The following is a 19,247-nucleotide window of genomic DNA, read 5'->3' as shown; positions in this document are numbered from 1 at the left end:
CTCCGAAAGGTTAGGACTGCACCCACTGCTGTATTGGAGGAGGATCTGGGCCATCCTGGAGCTCCTCTCTTATTGCCAAGGGCTAGAAGAAATTCTACCTTACTCAAGATCTAGTAAGATTCTGTGGATTAAGTATATGAAGTCCACAGTGAGTGAGATTGGGATACCCAGTCTTTGGAGTGCCCCACATGAGGCTGTGTCCACCCCAAAGAATATGATTAAGACTGTTTACTGGCAGTACATAGATATGCTTCTATGTTCCCAGTTGAGGCATGGTCCCCTAACAGACACTTTTCTTGCAGTCAAGGATACCTTAGCAAAGGAGGACTTTTTGGGTGAGGTAGAGCCTCCATTAGCTAGGTGACTGTAGTTGTAATTTTGATATGGAACATTCTTTCACTGTTAAGCAGGCACGAGTATCGAAAGCCCATGAGCGGCTGTGTCCTTCGTGTGGCGCCACAAATGAAACAGTTGAACACGTGCTGTCTTGTTTCCCAGCCTATAAGAGTAACAGGAGGTGTTGGATTATTCGCTGTTTCGGAATTTAGGCAGCAGGAAGCACAAAGAAGCCCTAAGGATACTGAGATATTATACTAGCAAACCTTTGGTTTTTGCCCTCTCTCGTTATATGCTGGGAATGTGGAGAACAAGGCAGAAAGCGCGCATTGTCCAGGAAAAACAGCAGAGTAGCTAACCGCCAAATGTTTAATGCAATTTTGATGAGATATGACTAAGTGGTGTCCTACTATTGTAATAGCAAGGTATTTGTTTTTATGAATTTTAATCAATGCTGTTGCCTAATTTCCTATTTGTTTATGAATGAATTCTTGATCAGAGACATAACACCTTCTCTGTGCCGTACTCTTGTCTGATGTTTATAGGGGGATGTATTTGATTTGTAGCGTGGCAGCATATCTTTGTTGAATACAAAGGTCACAAATATCTGATTACTTGCATTACATCGTATATTTCGTGTTATGCTGTTTCACTGGTTTTTATGTGTTTTTATAGTCTGGTGCCGAAATAAAGATCTTTGAATTGTAATTGAATGTTTGAATACATGTGGCTAGTCGTTATGAACACGCGCACACACAGGCCATGCGTACAAGCATCACCAGACTACACTAGTTATAAATGTGTAACATCTGTACACAGTGGTTGCTTTTGTCTTGCTAATAATTGACAAACCTTAGAACTTTTCTCCTAAAATGTTTTTCCAGTATCAATTACAACAGTATTCATTGTTCTGAAAAGATATTATTCTTTTAGAGGTGAAATTTAACAGATAATTCAACTGAAAGAGCCCCAGTTTCACGAAATTGCCTCCTACGAATTATTTACAAGAAAGTATTTCTTGTGCTCCCATTTGCAAAATCTGACAAATGCTGCCCAATATTCTGAGATTTGCAGAAAGTGGACTCAACGTGTCTCTCTTGTTCTTATTGAGGTCTATCCACCGGCGCCTTCCTAGCGGTTAAAGGTTTCGATCAACCAGTGAGTAACATGTATCTCCTCAGCGTCTGCAAGATCGCCCTGACCGACACGGAAACCAAAAATGAAGACGACCAGGATCATCATAACGGTGAGCGATCTGTCCACTAGATGAGAGCGCGCGTGCGCCAGCTTCTTTCAAGAGGAGCATGCGCGCATTGACTTATTTTATGGTTCTATAAAGCACTACGCCTCACTGTTCGGCCACTTCTGAGGTATATGACTGAAGATAGTGTGAGCTAAATTTGAAACTAGGTTTCCCTTATGTCTGTGTGAATGCAGGGTTGGTGGAATTGGAGTCCAGTTGCTTGCACCCTTTCCCACTGTGTTGAGTAGTTAAGTATATGTGTGTTTGCTGAAGCATGTGTAGCATTGTTCTGTTCTGTGGGTTCAGATTTTCAAGGTATTATGGTCCTCTTCTCTAGAAGACCTTTTGCACAGGACAGAGAAATTCAGCTTGATCCGTGGATCCATTGGCGGCTGTTGGAGGGCGTTTAGGATTAGTTATATTTGGCCCTCCTGATGAGATGTGGTTAGCCTTTAAACGCTTATTCTTTAACCTTAATGCTGTTAGGTGTGAAGGATCCTTTTAGGCTTACGCAGAACAAGTTTTCATCTTTCCAGATTCTGGATCCTAATTTTATACCCTTTACAACTGTCAATGCGATTCCTTGAAAAGCCTCTGTCAATGCACTACTCTGGCCATGAGGTACGTTAGGGCTCTGCGGTTGCATCCGTTCAATGCAGCCACCTATGGACCTCGGCTTTACTATGCAGGTATAGTAATGAATCAACAGGACTAGGGGTCTCACTTTCTTAGCATCATCTGAATCCTTCGTGGGAATGATAAATTATAACGAGGGTAAATCTAGACATATTTTACATGGAGGCAAATTATTATTCTCCTGAATTTGTTTTCTCTGAATTTTGGCTCCACCTGCCACTAAATGGTTTCTAATTGTATGCAAGTAAGGCAGAATTGCTGACAGAAGAAATAGTAAAATGCAATACGCCTATGCAATACTATAATATGTATTGTAGCCATGAATAACTAATGCATGTTTGCTCAGGTATCAGAGTTTAACAAGCATTTGCAATGCAATAGGACTCGCATTCACGCAAGTTTGAGCTTTTGGCATTGTAAATGACAATGCCTTTTATTTATGTTTTGGGTTTAAAACATACATAAAAAACATTTTCATTTACAATACTAATAGCTTAGATTCTCACAAATGCGAGACCTATTGCATTGCAATAAAGGGCCACTCGACTGCTTGTTAGATTGTAAATATCAGAGGAAGAGACTGTCCTGTGACGTCTTCAAAGTAGTGATGAACAGTGCAGTGAAGAAAATGTGTAAGTGTTGTAAATTACACAGGCACAAAGTGTAAAATGAGAGTTATATATGATCCGAGAAATAAATACTACCAAAGCCAAACCGAAAAAACAACATCAAAATTTTTGAACGTGCATGTCCCATCTGACGTCAGCAGGGAGCCTTCATCCTGCGGCTTCATGGTGTTTTTAAATCTCAGGCGTAAAGTGTCAACTGCAGGGATAAAAGGCGGATTTGGCCCTGCGAGATTCGCTATTTGACCTGCATCTCACTGCAGATGTCAGCAGGAACCCGTCCCCTCTCTTGGCTTTGCTATGCTGTTATGCGGAGGCCTCAGCATTTTTTTATTTTTAAGGATAAATGGCCAAGTCAACTCTGCAGAGATTCTGTGGTGTCACCTGCAGGCCACTTAACGCACCAGCAGGAACCACTCACCTGCTGGGCCTCATGGCGCTTTTACTGCACAATGAAGTATGAAAGGTGGAGTTGTCTCTGCAGGTTACTGCCGACATCACCAGGGAGTGAGTACACGACCAGGTGGCCTCATAGTGGCCCGGACTCACTAAGGCTTTGGGGTGGAGCAGAGAGTGAGAGAAGGCAGTGTGTCCTAATTACTATCCGGTGCAAAACATGTGTGCCGAGGGGTGCTCTGTTCTCACACAAAACATGCCTTGTGTCGTTTGGTGTCAAGGGTGTGTTACAGGGACGCGTTTGTACACCCACGTTTTTGGCTGAAAATGAATGGCACCGATGCTGTGACTTCCGCAACCCTCCCCATGGCTGAATGAAAGACAGTCCTCCGTGTTATTGCTGCAGAGATAACCCCATGGGCAAGCAAAAAACTCGACAGGCAGCCACGGTTTATTTTTGCATCTCGCTTTCACTTTAAAGCGAGATGCAAAAATAAACATGCGGCGGAGCTTGTCTTTATGGGGCCATGTGTTTTGAACACATGGCCCCATACAGGAGCACCAGGTACGTTAAACAAGGACACATTCTTGTTTTGTTTTTTAGTATGCTGGTAGGTACGGGGAGATTAAGTGATTTGCCGAGAATCACATGATGTGGAGTGAAGTCGACCCGAGAGGCGGCCACTGCCCTGGAGCACCCGATGTGCTCCTCGTCTTTTATGTGCCCATGGTTGCCCCCACCCCTCCACCCGGTGGCACTGTGCCACTCGGCGTTGCCAGGTTTCCCTAGTGCTTTGTTTCTTTGCATGTTGTTCTTCACATCAGTGTCTGCAGAGTGTGTCACGTCCCAACAAGACTTGCCTGCAGGAAACTTGTGATTGAAGAGCCCTAGTTGGCCGACATCCAAAAGCGCCTAGAAGAACCTTTTGCCCGTACATCTGTAGGCCTAAATGCCCACATCTGGAATCTGGCGATGACCCTGGACCGAAAGCCAATGTTTCCAAAGGCAAAAGATGGTTTGAAGATGGTAGAAACGTTTCCACTAAGACTGGCCAAAAGAATCATAAATATTTCATGTACACGTCCTTGACTAAGCAGCCATAAAAACATTACTTCTTACTCTATTCTATGTAGCTGCGCTTAATCAATGTCACTCACCTAATTGATCAGGATATAAGGGCATTATGGGTACAGACTGCAATGGCTAAAAATTGTATTAAAGGCACTGAAACTAAACACATAATAGCGCTATACAAAATCATTACCTCTGCCTTTCATTCTTCCAAAATGGGTAAATAAACTGCCACAAAATGGCATATTGACAAATTGACATCTGTTACTTATCTCCACCCTCGAGCACAGCGAAAAGGGCTAAAACAAACAATATTCAAATCAATTATTTATAGAGAGCCTTTATGCAAGCGATAGCCACTAACAAATACATTCCCGGCTACAAGATGTCCACTGAAGCGCGGCTTCTCACGTAATTACACACATTATGGAGCCAGGGGCGGCCTCGGCAGAACAAACGCTGCGTCTGCACTGTCATCTCTTCGCTTGAAAGAGTTCACCCGCAGATAACAGCTCCAAAGCCTTCCTTTTGAAAACAAGTAGAGAAGAACTGTAAAAATTCCACTTTAAAGCAATGCGTTTATTTCAGTTTAGACACAGCAGGAATAAATCACCCATTACGCATAAACCGGCAAGAAAAGAGGCGAGGAGGGAGAGGAGGGGCGCCACGCCCCCAACCATTTGTCGGCAGGGTCTGTCATGTCCATCTGGCAATTAAGTGCGAGCCGAGAAGCGGACGAAAACTGTAGTTAGGCGCCGCTGCCTCGGGACTACACGGAAGTGACAATAGGGCCAACAGCCAACAGAAATCAAGAAAACAACAGCAATGCTAAACACAAACCAATCACGAGGGGCAGGAGAAATTACACGGAGGTGAAGCCAATATACAAATTACTTTAAGTCTCGCTGAGACAGCGCATGCAGCGCATGCGCTGCCGCACGTGAGACCTAAAAATAAAACAGATTATTTCATAACATTTGTACAAACCATCCTTCACTCCCTGAAAACAAGTTCAACCTTTTCGCATCAAACTGGCTTCCGCCATGTTTGCAGGCCCTCGTAGTACCCTGAACTAACTTTGGCAATGCATTACTATGTGACATTTTCATATCTCTGCAACTGGAAAACCTGAGCTCACTTTGCCTGTTTAGAAGTGTCTTCATTGACTTCCTTTTGTGTCGTCCAAGCAGAGTTGGAGCCGGAAACATAGGCTTGGGGGCATTGTCCCTGGAAATAACAACATAAATAACAAGCATTGGCATAGCCAATAGGTCTCGCCTCTGGGACCTTATGAGCGTTTAGCCATGCAGCACATTATCCTGGGTGTTGTGCAGCCAGGAATTGAAGAGCTATACAACTGCTATACACTAGTTCATGTAGTCTGATTTAGAAATGTATGCTTGCATCAGTAAACATTTATTGACCCATTCTAAGGCACTTTAAAGCACAAAGACAAGTGGCTCGATGCAAGTCAACAAAGCTATAACATTCTGTATGCGGCAATCATAAAGCTGTTTCCATAATAAATGTTAAAAAACACGGAGCATGCAACCCTTCCCCCACTTACCTTGCTATTTTCTGGTAATGAGGTATCTTTTGAAATAAATAAACATATTTTATGAAAATATCCGTCATACACCTTGCAGTATCGTAACTAAAGAATAAACATGGCCTGCAGAAGTAATATCTTACATTATTTACCACGAGAAAAAAATACAATAAAAATTATAATTATGAATATATTCCTCTGTCATCCATGCACTTCGGGAGCTATTGTTATTACAAGGGTTTGTGGGCATACAGAGGCACAAATCAGCATTAAAGAAAATACAGCGCATTCTAAGGAAGTCAGATGAACTGGCAACTGTTTAAATACCCGACCCACACAATCCTTTTCAAATAAACCCACTGCTTCCGAGTTCCTGCTGTGGCATAGCTTGGAATCACTTGCCCTAATAAAAGTGTTTCTGTGTCTTCTTTGTCGGAACAGAGCAGGGGAATGTTTGCATTCCTTTGAGATAAGACTGGTTAGGACATTGGTTTGATTAATGAGGCAATAAATCTCCTTTGTTAAGGAGTTTCTAAAAGAAGCAGATGTGGCTGCAGACAGAAGCTAGCCAACATAATTAAAGTACCAAAAAAAGGTGTCGTTTTGCAAGTCAAAATATCATTGTTGGACTTGGCCATTTTTGCAGGGTCATCCCTAAACATTTTTACCTTTCTCCTAGCCTTTTTTTTCTGACATGGTGTTGGTAGTTTTAGGACTCTGGGCACTTTAGCACTGCTGTCCAGTGTAAAGTGTGTGTGGTTTCTGCGTTAAATATGGTAAGATTGTTCTACACCTGTTCGGCCTGTTTGATTTACCTGTCAGTCCCTTGTAAAGTGGTATCCCATATACCCAGGGCGGGTACATTAAATGCAACTGGTGGACTTTGTGCGGTGATTGCTCCACCCACCAAAGTAGCCTTGCAAACCTATCTCAGGCCTTTGCCATTGCAGGGCCTGTGCGCGCAGTGTTACTGCCGCTGTGACGTGGCACCTAAAAGGTGTGCCATGTCCGTGACCCCCCTTTTACTACATGTCGGTCACCCCTAAGGTAGGCCCTAGCTAGCCCTCTAGACAGGGTGCATTGTAGGTAAAAGATAGGGCATGTACCTTAAGTGTGTGACATGTCCTGGTAGTGACAAACAGCCATTTTGGTTTCTCACTACTGTGGGGCTGCCATCACATAGGAATGCATTGGGAATTCCCTGAGAAGTGTTTCAGTGGCAATTCCTGATATGAGAGGCGCAGCGTGGTCAAGTTTGGTATATTTGGAATAGTGATAATAAATGCTACCCAATGGTGTGCGGAGATTTATTATAACTATTTTAGAAATGCCACTTTTAGAAGTTGGCATTTCTGTGTGCTATGTGTCTGCCTGCCTGATGTGAATTGCATGTCTGGCTTGTGAGTGACAGGGGCTGGGAGATGTGTCTGGCATCAGGAGGGGCAGGGTGAGTCAGCACTAGGCTGAATGGGACATCTGCATTGGGAGTACTGGGAGGAGTAATCCCCTGACCCTGAATAGGTCTGTGCCCAGCCTGGACAATGCTGGCTCCGCCCCCTGTGGTGTGTCTTATCACTGAGCCCCCACCTGACAAAGGGGAAGAGGAGCTTGGAAAACAAAGTGATCCAATTCCCCCTGAACCAGTTGCATCTGGTTCCCCCATGCCTTGTACTGCAGACAAAGGAATGCCTAATATAAATATAGGGGCAGTGACCCCATGAAGTTGTTCTGTTCTGTGCTGGTGCTGAACCTGACTTGTTGGGGCTTGCTGCTGCTGGGGCCCAGGAGGCACCGCAATGGGGGCTTACCTACCTGCTGGAGGGCCCTGTTTGCTGGCCTCCCTGGGCCCAGCTATGCCCCAGGAACCTAGAAGAACTTTTGGCTTGGACCTTTTGTGTCTTTAAATCCTCCAGGACCTTAAAAGATTTTGGCTGCACCTAGCGCCTCGTGAGCGCTATATTTTAATAAGAAGGAGGAGAGTGTGGGCGTGCAGCGCTGAGTTGCCGCCCTTTTAAAGGGAATCACCATCAAAGGGATTCCCCTGTGATGCCTCTTGGAGCGGGTGCCCACCCCACATTCTTTTCATGAGGAGCGGGAGCCCACTCCGCTTTGTATATGTTTGAAATGGAGGGGGCCCACCCGCATCGTGCACCTTTGAAATGGCGGGTGCCCACCCCGCATCATGCACCTTTGAAATGCCGGGTGCCCAACCCGCTTGATGCTTTTGTTGACGAGCGGGTACCCACTCCGCACTTTGCCGAGGGAAACAAAGCCGCCGCCACCGCCAAGACGAGTAGCAAAGCAGAAGTCAAGCCACTGCTACGCCTGGCTGTGGGCGGGGCTCAGAAGCTGTACAGAGAAAACAGGAAGTGAAGGAAGGTCTTAGAGGCATGGCTCCCGCAGCCGCGGTGTGAGCCCTGCTTGTGGTGATTGGACGTGTCCCGCGGGAGCCTACCCTGCAGTGAGGAGTTCCTGAAGAGGTTCCCAGTGCAGCCAGAGGGAAGTTGGAGCCTCGCCGACTCCCCGAAGAAGGACGAGAGACCAGGGACCAAGAGCCCGGTGAGTGGGGCTGCCTTCCAGCTTTGTTGGTGCCAGAGTTGCACCAAAGGTGCCCCGGTGAAGGGGGCACTTTGATTGATAGAGTCCCAACGCGGGGGACTTGTGGGGTACTTCAGCGCCTAGGCTGAATTCCTTCTTGGGGCCATCTTCTTAGGAGTCCCCGAACGGGGCTCCCCAGGCACAAAGACTGCCAGCTCCTTGTGGGGCCCGTTGGTAGGCTCCATTTGTTGAAGGAGGCATTTCCAAGTTCTGTTCCCCTGAGTTGGACCAGGACACGTTGGTGCTAGTGCTAATTTGTACACAGCTGCCCCGCTTGACAGTGGGCAGCTGCAAAGTGTTGGCCACATTTGTTTTATAGAGTCCCATTCGGGCCCTCCAGGCACAGTCAGTGCCAGGGCCTAATTTACTTCACAGCTGCACGGCAATTAGCGGCAGCTGCAACGTTTAGGCCAGAGCCTTTTTGAGGAGCCCCAGTGGGAACCCAGGAGGCACCATGGTGCCAGCGCAAATGCGCACTTTGCTTTGGAGTTTGCTGCATTGGCAGCCAGCACTGACATTTTGGGACAGAGGGCATTTGCGCCCCAGTGAAGGGCCAGTTCGCCAGGGGGTCAGTTCTATGTTGGTAGGGCGCAAGGCCCTAATGTGATGGCGAAATGTGATTTATGCTTGTGATGCCTATGACATAATGTGTGTATGCTGTTGAGGCCTAATGCGTAATGTGTTTATGCTAATGAGGTTTGGACCTAATGTCATTTATTGCCTATTGTCATGTTGTGATATTTCGGGATGGTGTCTAATGCTGATGTGATAATGGTACCAGTAGTTACTGGTTGTGGTTTTACTTACCTGTTCTGATGGTTCTGACCATGGCCCGATTGGCCTGGCCCTGTATATAATCCCCTGTAAATTGTTACCTGGTGCCAGTTGGCACTGTGTATATGTGTGATTATGATACTAATGTGTTTATGATAATACAAAGGCTATTTTATATATAACCTCGTGTGGAGTTTCTTTTGTGGTGTGCCTAGTTTGTTGCTGCTGTGTGTGTGTGTGTTGCACAAACGCTTTACGGATTGCCTCTGAGATAAACCTGACTGCTTGTGCCAAGCTACCAAGGGGGTGAGCAGGGGTTATCTTCAGTGTGTAGCTCCCTTGCCCTGACTAGAGTGGTGGTTTCTGCTTGCCTTTGGCGCAAGACTTAGCCAACCAGAAATCCCATTTCTAACAATCCGCAATTCATTTTTTAAGTTACATATTTTCTTTCTTCATTTTTACCGGAAGACAAACATTGAAACAAGAGAAGATCTCTACCTTAGCAGGGAGGCGCATGTCTGTACCGGAGTGCAGCATGGCATGCGTTCCAGCTTAATGATATCGTGGGAAATAGATAACAGTTCCTCTAAGCATTTTATCAGGGATTGATGAAAGCCTAAATCAGCCCGTCGTGTTGCGACTCCTTGTCATTCAAAGCAATCTCCACGGCTGATTAATGAATATAGTGTATTAGCTGTTTCATAGTAAATGTATATCACATGAAATACACACCACCAAACCAGAGCAAAGAGGCAGCGTAAATGTCAAACACGCTTTATAAACATGGTCCAGTAATTTAAAACCCCAAATATCTACAAGGTCTTTCTTCCCTATCCATAACCACGGCGTGCCATTGACTAGCAGGACCCCAATGGGTGAACAGCCCAGGGCTGAACAGAAAGAACACCCGCACTCTGACGGCTCTACGAGACCAAACCAGTGGCAGGAAAATGCTTACCTAAATATGCCTGAAGACAAACAAATAAAATACATGACTGAAAAACGCACCAATTCCTTATCTACCACAATGCTTGTTCCCTCCTACGGGTTAAACAACGCAAAACATTCTATAACATTGCTATCGGGTGACATTTTTTTTTTATTTACGGCAAATTACAAAATTCCAGTACAGGCAATAACATCAGCTGCATGCGTAACATTCAAAATCACACAAAAATAAATGAAGCGGCACCCATTTTTCAAATAAAAGGGAAATGGCTGTGATTAGTCAGACTTCTCGGAGTTGCTCTTTCTAAAGAGACAAGCTTTCATAGAGAGGTTAGGAAGAAGGATCATGCAAAGTAAACACACATTTGGCCACCGTCTGTCATGGCTGCAGGGGCTCTAGGGATCTTCGAGCTACCTAGTCCAAGAAACACACCAGCACGGTTAAGAAAGGGAAAGCGGTCAGGCCGAACTACTGACAATAGGCGCAGGGACGCCCTTGCTAAAGTTAAAGCCTGGCATTTTGCCACTGTTGCGAAAAAATACGGCATTTTAAAAGTTGAATTATGCAGCGCCTTGTAGCGTATTGAAAAAAATAATTATATTTAATATTAAAGCACAACATTGCGGCGCTTAAGAAAAAGCATTAATGTGGCAGGGACGCCTAATGAAAAGCATTCGTTGGTCAAATAAACAAATAAACAAATGAAGAGAAAGATTGACCACTAGTAAGAGAGGATTTTTAAAGGACACTGACACAAACAAATGGGCAGCAGGGGGATGGCTTTCACCCCACATGAGAAGTTACAATAGGTCTCGAATGCTCGACCTAAAAAGTATGAAAGACACTGTTGATCGTGTCATTGGCCGGGGTTTTCCACCTTAAGGAATGTTTTGAAAACGTCTATTAATCGTGGTTGTGTTTATGCACCAACAAAGCCACTTCTATTATTTGTGTTCATTATGGTATTATTCTGCCCTCTTGAATTTTGGAAAGCATGTTGCCTTATAATTACATTGACTAAACATGAATATAATACATCTCCTGGCTCTGAGTTAACGCTTACTTCTGTTAATTGTTGTGATCTGCAAATCACAAGTTCGAGTCCTACTAAGGGCGGCTCAGACTTCCGCCCTTTTTTTATTCTTCTGATATTGCCAATTTGAGTACCATTAATAAATAATAATAATCCCTCTTATTTGCAGCTTTCTGAAATTTCTGAAATGTTGCAAGAAAGACTATCTGTTTGAGTGCCAGTGGAGAAGTGTGGCTCAATGGTTAGAGCGGCAGACCCTGATGCAGAGGTCTGGCCCGGGACCAGGGTTCAATTCCCACCTCAGTGGGTCTTGGGCTTAATTTCCTCGGACCTGTTCATTCTCGCCTCGGTGCCTATTCTAATCATGGGTGCAACTCTGGGCAATAGCTTGCTTAATCTCCACAATGGCCCCAACAGCGCTGGGGTGCCTGGCTTCACTTTGGGGGTGCCCAGGAGTGGACATTTCACAGGGAAAATCCAGGAAGGGTTCCACAGTGGTATGAGTACAGCGCCAGGACACCCTAGGGTAACAGTGCGCTATACAAGTACAACACATTTACATATGGTAGAGGCCTGCATACTCTGCATATATATAAAATCAGGCCTGTTACATGCATACCCCAATTCCACTGTAAACAATATATTTTAGAAATAACGAAAAATTATTGGTTGCTATATAGAGGGAGAAAGCTGTACTGATAGACATATTGGAAGGAGTAAGATATACACCACTGTCTGAAAAAAATAGTGTATTAGGCTTTCAAATATGCTAACTTTTCATTTTGTGCATTCACTTTATAAACTGCTGCCATTTGAACTGCAGAAAACTATCCATTCTGATACTGACATGAAACTCGGACATCTTTCCAAGTGTCCTCAAGGCCTCCTACATCACGCCACACTTGAAGAAACAAAACCTCAATGTAGTAGAACCGGTGCCATTTCCAAGGAATGATATGACGTTCACCCTGATCTTCAACAAAGAGAAACACAGCGCCTCGCGCCGCCCTGCCACTGAGCCTTCTAGACTCAGGACTTCAGGATCCGACAGATCAAGTATCGATGACACACTGATCAATCTCAAGCTCGAAAATCTAAAGCTGTAAACTGCTCTGGCTGGGACCCCACTGCTCATCAACCCCTTCAAACGGAACTCACTAAATCGTGATCCTCACCAGCACTTTCCAAAAGCCATCTGCCAGCAGTCCTGTGACAAGCGAGGCCAATTAATCATGTGTAGGCAGACAGAAGTTTTTATTGATTCGCAAAACATCTGTCACCGGGAGAGCTATTTAGACATCATTAAAGTGCCAGCAGATAGCAAACTATATACACCGATTAGATACGGCACTCACCTATTAATGCCTTCACCAGCTCTTGGCTGAACATTGAAACCATACCTATGGGGTGTCCCTCCTGCCCAAGCCCACAGGAAACTATACGCCATGTTCTTTTTGCTTGTCCAGCCTATGTTAAACCTAGGAGAAAATGGTTAACACCTGTGTGCAGGCAATTAGGCTCCCGAAGTTCCCAAGAAGCTCTGCGGTTTTTAGGTCTCGCGAGCCAAAGGCTCGAAGAGACATTTTATATCTGGGCTTTTTCAAAGTGCTGCCGTGGCCTAAAGCTACAGTGCACGTGAACGTGCACACGCGCAGCGCCATGTGTCTTTCCTCCGTAGCGATCGTAATCACGATCACTTTCACTTTCGCGGGCTCCTCTGTTGCTGGCATTCCCCCCTCCCTTCTCGCCCAGCCCTTCTTGTTTACTCAAATGTCACAGAGGACATGAGACCTCGGGACACCAGCTTTCCTTGGCAACACCTCTGTCGGCTGAACCCAAATTACAGCCCAAGCTATTTAAAGACGACTCCGTGCTTCAGCAGTTCCTGTCTTTGCTCAAAATTGGCATCAAAAAGCAAGCAAACAGAAAGTACTCGCCTGCCACCTCACTGGTAAATACCCTCTTTGTTACCTTAAAAAGTAGAATGTATTTATTATAATATATGTCCTCGGGCATCACACAGAGATAGCGTTGAGGCAACAATGAGCCCGTCATTGGTGGCCCATTCGCCGCCTTCTTGTATAATTGCTGTTCTCTGGGTTGAAAACGTGATTTTACGTGTTTTAAGACTGAAAATGGGATATATACACCTAACTCTTTGTATGAATTCTGTAGCCTAAGGGCACGGATTTGGTTTTGGCATTCTACGCCATGTTGACTCGAATCAATCTGGCTGTAATTATGGACCCGGTGACAGCTGGACCTTTCTGTACATCTGGCAGCCTGGCTCATCCTGGACCGGACGCGGCGCGGATTGGTGTTCGCTCAGGCAGGTTTCCTCTCCGCAGCCCGGCCGAATGACTTACTGTAACCCTGACCGGTATCATTTCTCTTTGGGTCAGGATAAGCTGTGCTCTGAGTCCTAGAGCATCGATTCACTCTGCTGTACAGGCTCTAAAAGAAATGAAATGTTACATGGGATTTAAAAGCGGCGTTGAGGGCCTGGATTGAATGACATACACCGCCTGGGTGGTGTTTATCTCCACTTGGAATTGAGCTGATGGTATCGTATTTTATTGCAGCATTTATATAGCGCCTCACGCCCCAGTACGGGCGGGCGCTGAAGCGCTTTCCTGAATAGGTGGCCTCAGGTAGCATGCTACATCACTGAGGAAGTACCTGGTTGGTAGTGTTGCCTTTTCTGTGGCTCCTTGCAGGAAGTGCTATAATGTCAAGCGTAAGTGACCAAAGTGTTGCTCTTTCCTTGCAGCTAGACACCCTTAGCGGTTTGATGGAGAAGTCTTTAAAACTCCCCACAGAGACTGATTGCAAGCTGTCGCTCGTGTATGTGCTCAAGAGGTTACTTGAACATACAGCAGAGTTTTTATGAATCCTACAATGCCACTAAATGCTTTTGTTAATAGCATTCAAGCGCTAACACGTCAACATTTTAAACTAAAAATGAAGCAATAGTACAAACCAAAATGGACCTTACGTTTGAAAGTGAATATTTCTAAGGTTACGCTTGTGAAACAGTCCTGTTTGTTGCCTATGCTGCCAGACATGGTATAACAAGCATTTGCAATGCAATAGGTATTGCATTTACACGAGTTTAAGCTATTGGCATTGTAAATGACAATGCCTTTTATTTATGTTAAAAAAATAAAAGGCATTGTCATTTGCAATGTCAATAGCTCAAACTTGCGTAAATGCGAGACCTATTGCATTGCAAATGCTTGTTAAAATCGGATGCTAGACCCGTCTTTGCCGGTGTTGTGTAATATCTGGTATCCCCTCGGGATCATGTATACATTCTTGGGCCAGTTCTGGGCATAAGGAGGAGACCTCAGTCAGCAATGTTGTCATCACCCTGTGTCAAAAGTGGAGTTAGCCCTGACCAGTAAAGTGTCTCTTAGTCATGTTAAAATCCTTTTTGAAAATATCTGTTTTATACTATTTTTATGTTAACTATATATATATATATATATATATATTTCTTTACAGAAATCCTCCCGCTGGAGAACAGATGGAATGCACTCCGGGAAGCTTTTCAACAATTATTTAATCCAAAATGACGGGCAATTTCCTCCATGACAGCAACTAGATGTTGTAACGGAGGAAATTCCCCGTTATTTGGCAATAAATAATTGTTGAAAAGCTTCCCAATGAGTGCGGTCCGCCTGTTCTCCAGCGGGAGGATTTCTGTAAAGGATTGATCACAGCGTGGCTCAGCCGAGGAATATCGCTCCATCTATAAAAGTGAGCGCCACGTTGCCAGCGAAAGCCAGCCCTGTTTGGAAATATATATATATTTATACATATATTTTTAGTTCAACCAAGGGCATTTTCAGGCAATATGAGCTAATCAACTTTGTTCTCGAGGGTTTATTCTACTAGACATCTTTGGGCAATTGAATCATTTGTGTCCTCATAGCACAGGCTCATTAACTCCACGCATTTTTTACTCTTGCCTGATTGCTCTTTTTATATTATTGTGTGTCATCTGTTCCTTGTGAGGTTGTTCTTCTATGGTTCCTTGTAAAGCGAAGTAAAGAAATGTAATGGTGTAGAATCATGTAGCCAGCTCTACCTTCCTTGCTATGTGGATCTTCCACTGCACTGTCCCTCTTCTAGGTATCTCCATTACATTTCAGAATTCAAGATGCAGCAGCCAAGAACTAGCATACCTATGCACCCACTTCACTCACTAGCATGGCAGGTGCTTGAAAGGTTTTGACTGATTGGAAACATCTGCTTTATGGCACTCTGCTTTGTGGACGATATTTAAACTTATAGAAGTGTACAACTGCCCCCCCCTATTATTTTGGAGTAGCTAGTAGTTGTTTTAGGTCCTTAAGAAATGCCACGATCATTCCTGACAATTTAGGGCATGAAACATGTCGACCACCACTATTAGCATCGCCAGTCCCAAGTAATATCTATTTTTAATGAGGACAGGGAACCCACTAATTGAAGTTAGTTCAATGGGTTTCCATAGTTATTTTGAATCCACACACTCTTCACATTCTACTCACCACTGAAATACACCATGCGCCCCACACACACCCACTTCATCTACGGCCTAGACAACGGTCTAATAAGATCTTCCGCAAAGAGCCCCCCTGCGGGGCCTGTTGGGCGTTGCAGTGCCGGCCCAACGAGGAGCTGCCCCATGATGAAGCATGACACCCCTTGGGGTGTGTGAGAGCCCTTGATTCTTATAGGAACTATTTATCTCTCTTCCTCTCTTTCACCTCTAGAAAAAGCATACTTCTTGATTCAGTGTTATATAAAACAACTTACTATTAATGTTATTGAAAGAGTGTGTGTGTTGGCATCAAGGTTAAAAACAATAATAAAAATGACACATTCCTGGGGCAGGAATGTCCCCTGAATAATGTGCCGTTGTGTCCCATTCTCTGTGTTCCCAAACGGCACACTGGTGATCTAGGTTCTTTGATTTTTCATCATGCCACACACTAATCCTGTGTGCACTCATTGAACTTGGCCTACACTTTGACAATGATACCTTCAGGACTTAATCTTCAACTGAATGGGACACAACAAGTGCACCTTCATACTGATATGGAAAGTGGTGGTGGCAGCATACTGTGTAATAGAGCTATAGTAACAGGCCTTTCTACCTGTGAGACATGAATAGACACGTGCTGCATCTTGATCCAAGGACCACCAGAGTGACTTCAAGGGTCAGCTGGCTGACCTCCTGATCAGAACACATAGGGACGGAACAGGCTCCAACTTCTTTGAACCCAGCACCTTGACTCAGCTTGCTGTGAGTCTTGTCTCTCAAGTGATGTCACCCCAGTCCTGGACGCTTGGAAGTGGCCCAGGAAGGTGCTCTGCCATCCCAGCTGTGGTCCTGTGGGCAGAAATTTCACAGTTCTGTGCATCTTTTCACAGCTCAGCTTTAGAACTACGCTGCACTGTGGCATCCTCGATGCAGGCCTTCACATTGCAAGTCCCTCATTAATGACATCCTTGATAAAGATGCAGGACCCTGCATCGCAAGCTCCGCAACCTCTTTGGAACCATATGATGCACAACACATCTTCGACACAGGACTTCGCATCTCATGCCGCTTGTCGACAGCATCCTCGATGACGGTGCAGTACTACACATCGCAGCCTCGCAGGATCACGCTACGTTCCGCACCTAGGGTTGAAGGTACTCTTATTCAGTGGGCCGAACTTGGTCCGTGTATCCAGCACACTTTCCATCGCAATCAGCCTGAACTTGTGACTTCGTCCAGGTCCAGTGTGACCAGATAACCACAGTTGTCGCTTTGTGCTTCCAGGCACATTTTTCACTTAAATCTTTAAAATTGAATATCTATGCTTCATCTTCTATTTTTTTTGGATTGGTGTCAAATAATTTATTACTGTTAGACCTGACATCCTTGGCGTGGTTTTCCCTGACTTTTTGCCTCTGCCTCCTGTGTTTTTGATGCTGTGCTGTATTTCTTTTTTGCTGGCTTAGATGCTTTGGGCACTTTGCCACTGCTGATCAGTGTCAAAGTGCAAGTGCTCTCTGTGTAAATTGTGAATGTGATTGGTTCCCCCTGATTGGCATATTTGATTTACTAGTAGGTCCCTAGTAAAGTGCACTAAGTGTGCCAGGGCTGGTAAATCAAATGCTACTAGTGGCCATGCCGCACTGATTTTGCCACCCACATGAGTAGCCCTGAAAAAATGACTCGGGCCTGCCACCGTGGTGCCTATGCACAGTTTGTTAACTGCCATGTCAACTTGGCAAGTGCACCCACTTGCCAGGCCATAACCTTCCCTTTTCTTACATATCGGACACCCCTATAGAAGGCTCATGGTACATCCCTGGGCAGGGTGCAGTGTAAGTGAAAGTTAGAACATGCGCTGAAGTGTGTAACATGTCCTGATAGTGAATTACTGCTAATTTCGTTTTTCACTATTGCAAGGCTGCCTGTTCCCATAGGACTGAATGGGGAGTTGGTTTGTAACATCTTATAAAAATAACGGCCCTGGGAACAAGGTAGGAAAATAAAGTTTAGTATGCCTGAACTCAGAATATTAAAATGCATCTTTTAGTGAGGGTGATTCTTACATTCTGTGTTTGAAAATACCACTTTTAGAAAGTAGGTAGTCTCTTGTTTAGTCATCCAGTGTGCCTCTGCTAGGATGTGGATTGCCTGTCTGGGTTTGGAGTGTCAGGGGCTGTGGAGGAGCAGTGGCTCCAGAGAGCCTGATGAGTCAGGGCTGGGCTGAATAGACCTGGGCTGCATTTAGAGTAGGGGGAGGAGATTTCCTTTCACCTGAATGGGCCTGGTCTGCCTTCCACAATGCTGTCTCCACCTCCTGCCAGGAAGTTGCACCAGAGAGGACAGAACTGTTTTTTGCTGGGTACAGGACTTCTCTGCCACCAGAGAACAAAGGATTTTGTAGTATAGATATTGGGGCCCAAACCCCAGAAACATTAGATCATTCCTAGAATGCAAGAGGACCCCTTTACCAAGGAGAAGAGCTGGAGAAACTGCTCCTTGTTGTCCTTGTTGTGTGTCTGTGGTTGGCCTGCAGTTGCTGTTTCTGCCAAGAAAAGGAGAAGGGCTTTGCTGTGTGCTGTGTCCCCTGCTTGAAGAAGATCTCCAAGGGCCTGTGTGTCCTGGCCTCCTGTTCTTAAGTCTCAGGGACACAAAGACATCACAACCAGCTCCCCTGAACTCTGTTGTTGTGGGTTCTGACCCGCCTAGAGGTACCTGTGACATTTTTGGACCACTGGAGGTTTTTGCTGCTGCACACTGGATGACTAAACAAGAGACTACCTACTGCTGTTTGGGAGCTGGAAGAAAGAAGATACGTGAAGAACTGCTAAAATCGATGCATCGCACTCCTTGCGGGTGTTTTTCTTGACAAATCTCCCCATCGCAAGACAAATTTCCAAGCATTGTTGTGCCGCTGCAAAAAACGTTGCAGCGTCTATCGTCGCTGCAAGAATCGACGCATCGAGGGATCGCAGCTGAACAGGACCAACGCTGCACCGCTCGAAGCAGTCGCATCGATAGACGCCGCATTGATCACTGACGCATCCTGGCGTTCCTAGCATCATACCTGTGTGGCACACTTTCCAGGCACATCGCCTGCGAACTGGAACCGACACGAAGAATTGACGCATCCCTCCACATACAGGCCAGAACCGCTGCAACTCGTCCTCTGCAGGCCGCAGAACTGTCGCATCACCTTCCTAAGATCTCAGGAGTGATGCATCCCTTTGTTTTCCGAATTTGCAGCTGTTTGGCTTGGGAACTTTTGACGCATCTACAGGTACTTCGGTGAAAAGTCACACATCCATACATTTCTATGGTACACGTTCTTGAAACCTTTTAAACGTCATATTTTTAACTGTGTATTTATTTTGGAGGTTTTATATAGTGCGAGCATGACCCTTGCGGGTATCAGAGCATTTTACATGAGTAGAGAGTGGGAAACAAAAGGAACACAGGAATACATAATTAAGACTTGTAGTACAGTTCTCAGTGGCGTAAATG

General features: G+C 45.1%; 1 protein-coding gene across 1 annotated transcript in view; it reads left to right on the top strand.

The window, feature by feature from the left end:
- Positions 1-19,247, top strand: part of LOC146844091 (uncharacterized) — a 144,823-nt gene that overhangs the window by 73,864 nt on the left and 51,712 nt on the right. Inside the window, exon 7 of the mRNA XM_085651760.1 lies at positions 1,448-1,582. Within this exon, the coding sequence (XP_085507886.1) occupies positions 1,448-1,582 (135 nt within the window). The remainder of the gene's footprint in view (positions 1-1,447; positions 1,583-19,247) is intronic.

Source organism: Triturus cristatus, chromosome 4_1, assembly GCF_964204655.1.
Source record: "Triturus cristatus chromosome 4_1, aTriCri1.1, whole genome shotgun sequence".
Taxonomy (NCBI): Eukaryota; Metazoa; Chordata; class Amphibia; order Caudata; family Salamandridae; genus Triturus; species Triturus cristatus.
The sequence above is the reverse complement of the archived record's forward strand: the minus strand, read 5'-3'. Positions and strand labels throughout refer to the sequence as shown.